The sequence below is a fragment of the Python bivittatus genome, unplaced genomic scaffold (assembly GCF_059951505.1).
Source record: "Python bivittatus isolate LINGU-HERP-01145 unplaced genomic scaffold, Pbiv_v1 ctg000980_np1212, whole genome shotgun sequence".
Classification (NCBI taxonomy): Eukaryota; Metazoa; Chordata; class Lepidosauria; order Squamata; family Pythonidae; genus Python; species Python bivittatus.
In genome coordinates this window covers 15,825,375-15,838,775 of record NW_028277125.1, presented here as the reverse complement: position 1 = coordinate 15,838,775, position 13,401 = coordinate 15,825,375, and the positions used below count along the sequence as shown (strand labels likewise).

General features: G+C 39.8%; 1 protein-coding gene across 13 annotated transcripts in view; it reads right to left on the bottom strand.

The window, feature by feature from the left end:
* MECOM (MDS1 and EVI1 complex locus) overlaps positions 1 to 13,401 on the bottom strand; it is a 514,610-nt gene that overhangs the window by 65,422 nt on the left and 435,787 nt on the right. For 9 of the 13 annotated variants that reach the window (XM_088132156.1, XM_088132160.1, XM_088132154.1 and 6 more), the window contains one exon: positions 8,090 to 8,224. In XM_088132156.1, the coding sequence (XP_087988282.1) occupies positions 8,090 to 8,224 (135 nt within the window). Of the gene's footprint in view, positions 1 to 8,089; positions 8,225 to 9,840; positions 9,960 to 10,815; positions 10,938 to 11,239; positions 12,127 to 13,401 lie in introns of those variants that run through there. The other 4 variants (XM_088132162.1, XM_025168730.2, XM_025168731.2 and 1 more) reach the window with 3 other exon arrangements.

The following is a 13,401-nucleotide window of genomic DNA, read 5'->3' as shown; positions in this document are numbered from 1 at the left end:
AAATTGCCACATAACAGCTGAACCACAATAACAAAAGTTAGTATTTTTAAGAAAAGCTGAGAATTTTATGATTCTCCAGTGATAAAGGATTGGTAAAATTGCAAGGCAGCCAATAACGCCACTAAAAATCTCTAATCTTCTGGGATTTAGTGAAATAGATGTTTTAGTCAATGAAATGCTTTTGTTTGATTAAGGTACAATGAATGGGCAGAAATGGGAAAGATGGTCTTATCTTCAGAGGTACAGTAAACAACTTGGTGTCTCTCTGATGTTTTAGACACTATTTCCCACAATGAGTTACCATCAAACCTGCTCAACATAGCTGACAGGAGCTGAAGTTTAAAATGGTTGGAAATTTAACCACACCTTTCTTAAAGTCTATGGTATCTAGGAGTTTGGGACCAATACAGGACTGACCAATCATAGGCAGAGCTGGGGGTGCCAGAGATTACTTAATATAATGAAAACAATAGAAAGTATGATTTTCTATTTCTTTATTCTGACTGTACTTCTGGATCTGATTCACGAGCTTACTATAAATTTTCTTTTAATGATTTCCTCTTTTCAGTTTTTCATATTTATATTCCACACATTCAGAGTGGCCAATTAATCTTCCCAACAATCCTGAATAGTAGGTAGACTAAGAAACAGTTGCTCAAGTAAATTTTGCAGAGAATCTAAACAAAGATCTCTCAAGTTAAGCATTTATTGTATCATACTGGCTTTATTTATTAGTTGTATTAGGCAAATTAATATTTGGAAATGATATTCTTTCTTTGTTAAAAGATTCTGGGATACATCCCATTATCTCCTACTTTACTATTTACTAAATGATTTGCAACTGTAGTGGCCAAGGCCACACTCCAATGCACTCTTACATGGTGGATAAACGAGGCTGACCTCCAAATTCACATGTGTATAGAGATTCATTCTGAAGTGTGGACTTCAACCCCCAGCTTGCATATCCATTGCTGAAAATTCTGGAAATTGAGATCTACATCTGGAAGATACCCAGGTTGAAGAAGGCTATTATATATGTGAATTCAGAGATTAGCCTTGCTTGCCTTTCTGTGCTGTAGGACAGCACAGAATCACATTTTTAAAGCCACCAGAGATGGATTTCTCCTGTAATTCTTCTCCATCTCCTTCGTCTGATCTTACCCTAGCTTTCCACAACCTGGAGCTCCCCAGATGTGTTGGGACCAAATCTGAGTCACTTGCTAAATTCTGAGAAATAATACGATAAATATCAATTGTGGCTTTTGCTATTTGTGACACATATCCGTCTTTATATAGCATGATAAAACTCAGTCAACAAACTCTCCCTCAAGAAAAAGGGAGTGTTTAAGAAAGGGAGTGTTTAACAATTAGATGTTCTTGGAAGACTTTAGTGACAGAATGCTACCTTGAGTAAAATTCAAAGTGAATTTTCCTCTGTTATTCTAATGATGTTTCAAAAAAAAAAAAAAAAGCAAGGAATTGCCAGAAACCACTAAGTGAATTACAGCTTAGCAGTTCCACTTTAGGTATCTTTAATCTTTTCTATTAATTCTTAAATGTTTACAAGATTTTTAGATAACCTCCCATCAACACATATCTTTACACTTATATCAACACGCCTGTATGGTTGTGCCTATTAAAGCTTAGCTGTCCAAATATTCTCAATGTGCACTAGTAGGATTTGCAATTACATAATCTTTCTGAAAAATTTCTTTCAGTTTTGGAAACAGAGTCCTTCCTCAGAAACAGCCAATGCAAGACCTGGAACTTGATCCTAAACAACCTCTATAAAGCAGGAGTAAGTTACAAGGTTTCCTAGGATTATGATTACTGAAGTCCAAAATATTTGGAGGCCACTTGAAGTCTGCTTTCACTTGTATCAACTGCTTGCATGTTACAGTCAGTAATGGATGCCATTTTCACTACTCCACTTTTGAGGGCTGTAAATTGACCAATACAAGAAAGGCAGCTTTTCTTGTAGTTGGGTAATGCCTCTGGAATTGGTTGACATCTGGTGTCCATCAGCTCTCATCTCTGCAAGCTTTCTAGAAAGTTTGCTTTGGCTTCTCCATGAGCACAGAGTCACTGTTGATAAGTAAGAAAAGACGGCTATATATATGCATAATTCAAAGAACCAGGGAAGGGGTAACTTGGTAGCCAATTCCAGCCTTGAATTTTTGTGTCACCTACTCTTCTTCAAAATCATGTTTGGCTTGCTAAACAACGAACATTTGTAACTCTGTTTCTTTACACAAAGAAAATAGTATTCTTGCCAAATGCTTTAAGGAAAGGAACACTCCAATGTAGGACTATATAATGCTTTTCTAGGGTCAGTCCCAGAGTTAGAGAATTCCATTGGCAAGGTAAACCCAGTGGCCCCCACTTCCCCTCATGGTCCTTGTAGCAACTCTTGGGGAAGTATAAAGGAAGTGGAAGATCACATTCTGTTTCCTCATCCTGTCCTTGCTAGCATGTCCATAGAATACAAGGTATAAGGCAAGAACAGCAAGGAGAAACCAAACCCAGAGATTTGAGAGAGTGAGCAGCAGAGTGTAGACCTCTGTAAGTTCTACTGATTTCTAATCATGGAGTCACTGTTGACTGCTACTCTACACATAAGAAGAATATCCCATCCCATGGGAGTTACTTTGAAAACCAGCAGGGAAATTATCAATTTCCATGAGTATAATAGCATTGAAAGCTATCCTCCACTTACTAAGAACAATAGCACGGTCCAGAAGACTGTACTACATATCTTATTTTATTTAAAGGGCTGTAAAAAATGGGCATCCTCTGTCTAAATGCATCCTTTATCAGAAGAACTGTCCACCCAGATTAAATAATTGTAATCTTCCTATTTATGGGTGAGATACTTAAATATGTTATAATCATTCTTTCTAAATGTATAGCTCTTATGTAAATTCAAATACAAAAATCTTCAACTTCACCTTTAGTGGCACAGTTCTGTTTTTGGAGCCTTGTAAGAGGTATATCAATGGCTCTCAGTCTAATCTGTAAACCAGTTAAAACAGTTGTTTGAGAACTGCAGGATCATGTGGTCCTAAATCAGTGTTAGCAGTTATTAAATCCACTGAAATAAATGGACTTAAATAATAACAACAAAAGCACTAGCATCTGGGTAAATATTTTTTTAGGTTGGGATGAAATTTTGCTTTTTTTTTTTAAATGGACGTCACTGAAAAAGACTGGTTGTAATAAATGTTTGATAGATCTGAGCTCTAAATGAAATTGATATCAATATAAATTCACTAAGCTTAAGCTTCAGTGTATCTTCAAAAACATGAAAATTATTACTTAAACGGACAGTCCATATTGCTGAGCCTGCATACATGTAAAAAACCATAAACTTTTAAAATATTTTTAAACCTTTGTACATGCTAGCTGCACATCTATATATTTTAAAAGGTTTGAGAAAGTTTGTTGATATATATATATATATATATATATATATATATATGCTGTATGCTTGTATGACTATATAATAATTATTGTGTTTGTTTCCAGAATATAGCAAGATAAAGTAAAACATGACTTTTGTAATGCAAATCAGACAAAATTCCCTATAGTAATCTAATTCTGGCACGAACACTAAAGATGCATTTGATATTTTCACCCTGCTCTGTTATACAACGAAATGCAGCCTTAAGTACATACATAATGCATATGTTTTTAATATCTAAAATGTAACAAACCCTGCAACTGGGTTTCAAAAACTAGTCAACAGTTGACTATGTTGATGGAACATACTGCTATCTTTTTAAAAGAGCTTGCCGTCATTGCTATATTTACATTGTAGTCTAAAGAGTTACTCAGAAGGAAGTTCTTTCTGCTGCATTCAGTAAGAATCACTCCCTAGTAAGCACATTTACAATTGCACATTTTTGGAATTCAATGGACTTTCTTCAACCTGAGACTGATTAAACATGCATACATTCAAAATATACCAGGTTCCTTATTAATAATCAATTTTTCGCTTAGCACCCATTCTTCTGAATCTGCACTTTTGCGTTTTTAACACCAACATTATATTTATTTGTTTCACATGCTGGATGGCAACAATTTTGTTTTAATAATGAGGGGTGTCTACTTGTAAAAGGCATGGTGATTATTCCATGTCCTCAGAGAATTCTGTAAACTTCAATATCCATATTTTTCCTATCATTGAGGAAGCAAATAATTTTATATTTAAATATATCTGAACTTTTTCATCATGCCAGACAAAATTGTAATTTTCCAAATCTCAAAATTCAGCAAATAATAAAACTGCTCTTCAAATAGTTTTTAAAACACATACACATACACACACACACAAACACAAACATTTGCATTATCTCACTGATTTACAGCCATGTTAAATATATATTCCTGCATTAGATACAAATTTGTTATAAACTATTTGCACTTTTTGAGAAGACAGGTGCTGAGTATCTTGATGCAACTGAAAAAAGCAGCGCAGGCATGTCCTAAATCTCGGTATGAAACTTAATGGGCCAAATTTCCTCCAGTATCCAGTAAAAGAAAAAAAAAATCCTAGCCAATTTTTCAACTTCTTATCAATTCCAAACTGATCTTAGATTGGAAAATGTAAATGAAGTTCATAAAGCCCTTTTAAAGTACGTTATAAGAATTTCTGATATCCTGGTGGAGAGAAATACAGCAATAACCAGTTGCACAGTGTTTGGAATTCATTATTTGTGAGCATCTTGAATTACACACTTTTAAAAGTTATTAGACATGACAGGAGATAATAGGACAGACCTGGGAAATTCTAGATCAACTTTACTGCAAAGGGAGAATGAATCTCCCCCCATCTAGTCTTAAAAGTCCTGCTGTACTTCCAATCAAATGAAATATGAGTTGTTTTCAGCATACATGTTTTGACTGCACCCCATTATTCTGAAATTGTTCATCTTAGTACAGCTTATTTATACAGTTATAAGAAGGAACCCTGTTCTTTTGTAAAGTTGATCCAAAGTGATGAAATATGACCTCAGACAAGAAACTCAGAGTGACATTGCTTGAAGAGTGGCAAAGAACCTTGACAAATAAAGTCCAAAAGCAATATTTAAATACAAACACCACCAACAATTCTCCTTCCTTCCTTCCTTCCTTCCTTCCTTCCTTCCTTCCTTCCTTCCTTCCTTCCTTCCTTCCTTCCTTCCTTCCGTTAAACTATAATGGCTCTGCTAGTTTTTGAGACACAGTTGAAAGTCACATCTCCAACAGTTTACAAGTCATGTCTGCCTTGCAGTCTCTCCAACTTTCAGCCCAGTAAAATAGTGTTCATCCTTAGCTCCCCAGTCTGATAAAGAGCTCCTTCTCATCCCTGATAAAGCATGGTGTTTGCCTGTGAATTTTATAGGTTAATTTGAGCTAATTAGATGTTAACACGGTTACTGCTAATCAAGTATCCCTGCTTGGTCTCAGCAGTTAATGAATGCCCCTATTGCTTGAGATGTATTATTAAGTGATAAGGAGGGCTAATTCACCAGTTGGCAGCCATCCTTCCTTATGGAAGAATGGAGTGGGGCAACAATGTGGTGAATGATTGCTGTCAGCTGTTTTAGCACATTAAGCTTTCTTGGATCTCCTGAAATACAGATCACTGTTTCTAGACATTTACAAATTCTAGATATGCTACCTCCATTTTAATGCCTCCTGAACAGGGAATGACCTTTGTTGGTGTGCAAGATTACCTAGAACTCAGGTTAATAACATTACCATACACTATAGGTACGATTACCCTTCATCTAAGCAGACATTTCATTGTATAAAATCAAATTCACAGTGTGATTCATGATAGTTTACTAATTTCCCATCCATATTTGAGTTGGATGATGATGATGATGATGATGATGATAATGATGATACCCTTAACACCATCAAACAACCACATTTGCCTATCCCAGTTTCTTGCGAAGGACTTGATAGGTGGATCAAAATGCCAAATCCAGTCTAAACATCTGGCTGACTATGCGACCAACCATCATCATCATCATCATCATCATGATTTATTAAACTTGTATACTGCCTGACTCTCAACAACTCTTAACAGAAGGAGAAGCCAGTTCTAATGGACAGTCGTTTAGTTTAAAGCTTGAAATGGGATCCCCAAATCTGTTTAGTATATGAATATTTTTTGGTTTGTAATATGTTGTGTCATATATTAAATGTGTGTATAATTGCTAACTAGATATAGAAATGTGAATGAGTGTCTTTTTTCTTTTATCACTGCATACTACCTAAAGTACAAGTGACTATTTATTTACAGATTTGAAGAAAGATCAGTTACCTAAATATGAGCTACAAGTGGCACAAGATAGTTATAAAATAAACATGATTTTTTAAAAAAAGTGGTTGGCAAGAGTACAGGTACCATTACCAAATGTGAAAAATGTAAACAATAAAAAAGAATGAGTTCCATGATGTCCACTCCAAATTCGATGAAATTGTTGGAGCGACTGTTCCATATTCTAGATGTGTTTCTGTTTCAGTCTGCCATATGTTTTGTTATTTTTAGTACATGATCAAGATGCAGGCCCTAAGCCAGCCATTCTCCCCCTCCCCCATTAAATCCATTTGGATTTATTTATTATATTTTCTTTCTTTCTTTCTTTTTTTTCCACAGCTAAACTTTACTATAGGTAAAAATAAATTGAGCACAACACTGTCGTTTCCTTTCTGCAATCGCCTGCACAATCTCAGGATAGATCATTTTTCTTTGCCAACCAGACAGCAACTTTCTGAATGTATATTTCATTTGCTAATGGCCTTTATTGCTTCTTTACTTGAACCATGTGGTCGGCAAGAAAACTGATAGGGCCCAGTTTTTCTGTTTGTTCAACCTTCCTCTACATGTTTAGTGTGGGGGCCTTAAGAGGTCAGTGCTTTAAAAGATATATGGCCACAAATTTAAAAGAATGCATATGTTATTTTGCTCTGTAAATTTGTGGGATGCTGTGAACACCAGAGAATACAAGAACAAACGTGCCTACAGTAAGAATCTGATTGGCAAGAACTATTAGCCATTGAAGATTTGTGCCTATTTGTGATTTCATTTACTATGTCATATCAAGGTAATTAAATAAAATAACAAGGTAATTAAATAAATAACAGGGGTTAAAAATACACCTGATTTACAGAATAATTCTCTATATATTTACTCAGAAACATGTTCCACTGAGTTCACTGATGCTTCCTTTCAGGTAAGCATATATGTAACTATGTACTAAGAAGTGCATATTAAGAATTGTAGCCTCAATTTTTTTGATAAAAATGGAGCAGGTTGTTTTCTGCTATAAGATATGACGGTTTATTAATATGAAAAATATCAATGCAACTTTAAAGAAAATCAGTGAGCCTCAAATCTTTCATCCTGTTAATTTTAAAAATGGCAAAAATACAAGTTATTTTGTACGCACAGTTTAAGTTACATATTTGAAGAGGAGACACAAAGACAAATACCATTCCATTCCAAAACAAAACCTAATTCAGTAGTTTCTATCCCTCAGAAATTTAAAAGGGACAAATCCATTCCTACCCTGTTTGACATTCCTAAATTGTCAAGGAAAAAACAAAACAAATTTTGTTTAATAAAGGAGATAGATAAAAATTATCTGTGCCCTGAAAATAAAAATGCCTCAATACTGATAGGTAGCAGATATCTGAATGATATTGATACAGTTCTTTTTAAGAAAAACAAAAAACAAAAAATTTTCAATTTCAGAGATGCGTACCAAATAATATTTCTAAAGTTTAAAACTGAGAATCAGATGTTCTGGTTAACCCGTAGATGAATTTGTAAATATTAAAAGTATAGAAGAGCAGATAACTTCGCATGTGTATAAGTAATAGGCATCCCGTGTTTCATTCTTGATATAAACCAAGAAAGTATATTAACTTGGATAACGTTTCTTCTGTTAACACATCTTTTGCTTTTAACCTGTTTCTTATCCCCACCCCCCATAATTACAGTTAGCGCACATCGACCACTTGGGGTTGGTGGCTATTTGGTTTTCCTCCCATGGAAAGCTGCTAAAAATAAGCCCAGAAAATGTTCACTACATACCTGGTCACTTATTTGACATGCAACAAGATTAGGCTGATGATAGCATCCAGCAAATTTGATATATTTTAGCCAGTTCCCTACATCTGGCTGGCTGGCATCTATGCAGAATTTCACATTGTAATACTCATCCAAGACCTGAAGAGAAAATACAAAACAAGACATCGTTGTTGTTGTCGTTTCATTCAGCTAGACTGAAAATAAATCACAGTCCTTCAAATAAACAAACAGAAAAGGACTTAAGCGTGTTTTATAATGAAGTATGCTTCTTCAGTGGACTTCACAAAAACAATTAGATCAAATAGGCCTCAGTAATTAAAAGAACAATTACTCTGTCCCACAGATATGCCTCTTGCAATATATTTGTGTATAATCAAAATGTGGTGGAAAAATCCTGAGTTTTTTTTTAATGAAAACTCATAAGAACAGTCATGACTTTGTACATTTTTACAAAATGTTAAGTTTGGTTATTAGCAAGCAGATGCCCAACTGGCTAGCGTCGTAAGTTGCCTCTTAGCAGTTTGCATTTAATATATCTTTTCCCATTCAACATTTCATTGGTTAAAAAAAGATGGGGTTTAGAAGAAGGAATTGTTTTTTAAGTTTCATATCATGTGCAGTCAAGAAATAAAACTGCAGGAATTACCAAATAACAGGGCCTCTTTTACACCACACCGAAGAAAATAAATGCAGTAAAGTGTAAACACTTGTTCAAAATATAACTGCTTTTGGTACATATCCCTAAATTGATTCAAATTAAAAAAACAAATTTAACGTGATTGCTACAGGTTATGTTAAAAAAATGATATGCTATAAAAATATCATATTATTTGTATATGGGCTAAATATTATAATGTAATCTCACCAACTGCCTGTCTAGAGGCCTCATCTGAGATTTCAACTAAGTATGTCAAAAATGTGCCTTTCAGACACCTTAGTCTCACAGATTTTCCATGTAGGCCTCTAGACAAATTGCTACTGTAAAACTGCAAAAAAACAAAACAAAATTGCCACCGCTATCACCAGCAACAAAATCAAACTCCACCACCAAAGCCCAAACCAATTCCCAGTTTATGGGAAATCGCGGAAAGGAAGAGATTATGCAAAGACTGACGTGTTTAGATTCATAGCGGTTCTTGCTTTTCAGCTGTATGCCTTAAGAATCCTGGTAGCATTTAACACCTCATCTAATAAAAACCTAAAGAAAGTTTCCTCTGAAAGAATGAACCGTCTCAGTTGCGGGCCCCAATGTAGTAATTAAATGGACCTAGTGGATAAAGCTACGTTATCCAGGCTCACCTGAGGTTAAAGTCAAAAGTTGGAGGGCGGCTTGTCCCTAGCCCGAGAGAGCATTTTTCACCAAGAGTTCAGGTAATCACCCAGAAGCAGTTTTAGATCATTAACTCTCCACAAAACTTCAAGAGGGACAAAGCCCAGGGCACAAGGCAATGGAGCACTAAGAAAGTGCCTCTTGTATGTTTTGTTAAGCAGCAGGCACTTAAACCAACAAGGGTGCCACCAATTTTTAATGTTTAATGCATGCCCTGAAAAGAGGGGCCTGCCGGGGAAAAGCCACTTCAAAGTCGATTTCAGGAGAAGAATTAAGCCTTGGAATCTTTTACACATGGAGCTTTGTGCATTCTGGCCCAGCGCCTCCACTGCACACAGAAAGAGAAGTTGAACTTTCAGCTTCCAGAGCAAAATTACTTCCACATCCCTCCAGAGGATATCAGTCTTCACCCCACTAACCTCACCTCATCACCTGAGACTTTGGCTGGATCATCCGGGAGACAACAAATAAATAAAATAAAATAATAATAAAATAAAATAAAATAAAATAAAATCAGTTCTTTGGGTGAGAATGCCCAAGTGACAAACGTGTGCTTCAAACCAACTTCCTGGTGTCCAGAGAAATGGCTTGTGAACACAGGGCAAAGGAATACTTACATACATATAGATCCTGCCTCATCTGGGCCTCTTCCTGAAGCCCAAGAATGGGGGGGGGGGGGCGCAGTATTGAGACAGGATAGATCAGTTATTAGAAGATGTACCGCCTCTCAAGCATTTATTCTTCCCCTTATGCACACCCTCTGAACTGCCCCCCCCCATTTATTAAGAGATGCAACTTCTCAAATTTTCATTCAAGGTTCAGAAGTTCTATTAATCAAGAGAATTCTAGAAAATGCAGGGGAGTTCAAGTTGAGTGCAAAGAAGAAACCCTTCCAGTTGCAGACCTAATTCCTTGAATAATTCATTTTTCATCTAGACTTTTCTTCAACTCAACTATTCCTGAGGCATGAATCCAGCAACTGACATATAAAGTTCAAGATCAGGGTTTGGAGTTTGTTTGTTTCTCCCCCCCCCCCCCCCCCGTTGTTGCATTTGAACAAACTGGTGCCCTTTTGGTAGAAAAAGTAAAACTGCTTCAGTCATGATCATTCACTTTCCCTGCCTTTCCCCTACTCAGTCTGATGCCAATGATTGATTATTTCCTTTCTCTTTCTTTCCTTCATTCATGCGTGGCATAGGCTATACTTAATTCAAGTCCTTTATTTAAAAAGAGAAAGAGAAGCCTTCTGTCCAGTGGATTAAATAAATCAGAACTGCAAACTTTCTCTCCAAACACATTTAGAAGAAAAAACAAAGCCTGAAAAAATGCTCCAAGAATCACATGCCATTTAATTCTCACTTTTAATTGAATCACTGCAATCAATCGCTTTACCACCAACCTGCAATTGCCTGCTCGCACAGCCCTGTTGCTGGAGGAATTTGGTTTTCCAGCTCCCAAATTTCCCGCGTTGGCTTCCTTGAGCAAGAATCGAGTTTTGGGGTGGATGGACAGGCGTCACATCTCCCCCCTCCCCGCCCCGCACCCAGACACACACCTCTCGCTCTATCTTCTCCCTCCTTCAATGCCTTTTTTGCCCCACAGACGGATGACAACAGGCTACAGATCCACCGTTGGGGGGCAGCGGCGGAGGAAAAGAAACAAAGTTCTTATCTAAGGCTTTGGATGGATTTTTTTGGAAGTGAAACCCACAAACCGGGCAGGAAAAGAAGGGGAAAGAGAGCGAAAGTGTCCGGGCCTCATGGAAACAAACCCCCTCTGGGGTTGTCCTTGTTCTGGGGAGTTGCCTCGTGCGATCGTCTTACCTTGCCCAGCTCAGATCACAGGTCCGACGTTTCGCCCCCAAAATCCTTCCTTTCCGCGGAAAGGGGGGGCGGGAGGGGGGAAGGGGAGGATTGCAAAATAAAACAATAACAATAATAATGCCAATCAATCCTTCAAGCAGCTGTCAGCAACCTCTCCAGAGGAGATTACCCCCCGCCGCCTTTACGCGCCCCCCCCCCTTCCTACGAGCTTTCGCAGTCCTCGCTCGCCAAAGAAAGGCGTCTAGGAAACCCGGCGCAGTCCCGCCGGCTCGGCTTCCTGAAGCGCTCGAATTCCTTCTCCGGCATTTGGGGCGGGCTAGCGGGCGGGGGGAGGGAGAGACTTTCTTCTCCTCGCTTGAAAACTTCTCAGGGTCCTCGCCCGGCGCGGGGGTGGCGTGGGGCGGGGGGAGAGGAAACGTTTCGGAGAATTGGGGGGGGGCTCGGGCTCGCGCTCTTCGCTGGGAAAGCGGGTCTCAGGCAGGGGGCTGCCGGCGTCGGTGGCGGCCAGGCGCGGGCGGGGCGGGGGCGAGAAGACGCGCGGCGATCGCTTTAATTGTCCCCATTGATTCCGAGCCGGCGTGTTAATTTCTTCCCCTCTCCTGGCGTGCCCTCTGGCTGCTGCGGGGGGTGGGCGAGGGGGGGGGACGAGCGTGTGCGTGGGAAGTGTGGGGGGGGTGCGCGCGCGCGTCCGCGTGGAGTCGGGAAAGTTACCCAGGCGGAGGGAGGGTGCGCGCGAGAGGGGGAAAAATAACTTCCTTTTCACTTCGCCGCCGCTTGATCACAAGGGAGGAGAAAAGCGTGTGAGCGAGGGAGAAAGAGGGAGGAGGGGGAGAGTTCCCCGGTGCCTCCTCCCCGCGCTTTGCCCCGCTTCCGAGCTGTCCGAAGAGCTCTGGGGACAAGACCCCCTCCCCTCCTCTCCCCTCCCCTCCCCACCCCGCCTTCCCCCCTCTTCTTTCCCCGCTTGCGACCCTCGGCCGAGGGGCGTCTCTGCCTCGCGAGCTGCCCCTTTAACCAGAAGTTGCTGGGGGAGGGAAGGGAGAGGGTGGGGTGGGGTGGCGGGGAGCGGGCGAGCCCCAGAAGAGGTATCTCTTTTCCCTCCCCACCTCGTCGCCTCCGCGGCCGCTCGGAAGCCAGACAGAGGCTCCTCTTTCAGACAATTTTTAAAGTGACAGCCGCCTCCTCTGGCGAGAGAGGTCACAAAAAGGTCGCCCAGGCAGAAGCCCTCGCCCGGCGGACTGATTACGGATGCGCCCGGCCCCGGGAAACGTGTCAGTCCCATCCAGGTCAACGGCGGCCAATCGGGAGATCTGGCTTGGCTGGGAGGGTTTTTTTGTTAAGGGGGGGAAAGCCCTCCCTCGCCCTCCTTTTCTTTCGCAGGGAAGGCTGAGGGCGGGCGGTGGGGGAGACATCCCATCGCCCCCTCATTCTGCTCCAGTGGTGTCTAGAAAGTGCAGCGCTCTTGCTCTCCCCGGGTCTGTTGATTTAAAGCGACTTTTACGCAAATCGACAGCGCTTTATTTTATTTTTGAACAAGCGGCCTCGGTAGCGAGGACGCAACGAGGTGAACTTGCACACACTGATATCGGGAACTGGTTTCATCGGCGTTGGTTTGGCGGCCTCGGCTAACCAGCAGCAAAGCTGGCAAATCGAATCGCTTGCGATCTACACGCGTTTAACGCAAGTGATCCGTGCCTGGTTCTATAAAGAGACCGTCTGGTGACACTAGCGGCACTTCCAAGGCTTATATTTGACACTTGCTAACCGGGGTTTGATTGTATTCCCTCCCCCCACGGTCTGTCTTCAGCATTTTTCACTTTATCTGTTTCACTTCGTAAAATACAGGCATATTATATTAGTGTTTCAGAGAGAAAAGGCGCAGCGGCGTTTTAGCGGATTGGCGGTACAGGTCTTTAAAAATCCTCGATGCTAAATTATTATTAAGCTTTCCATATAAACATATGGAAACATAAAAACTTATAAAGCAAATATTCAGAAAGAAGTACTTTCGACTTTTCCTGCGACTCTCTTGTTTCGCAAAGACAATAACCAAGTTTTGCTTTATTCTTTGTAGAATAAAGACGCATTAAACAAGCATTTTATGTTACAAATAATATGTTAGACAGAAAGAAGAGGGACCTGGATTTCGGATTAACAACTTCACC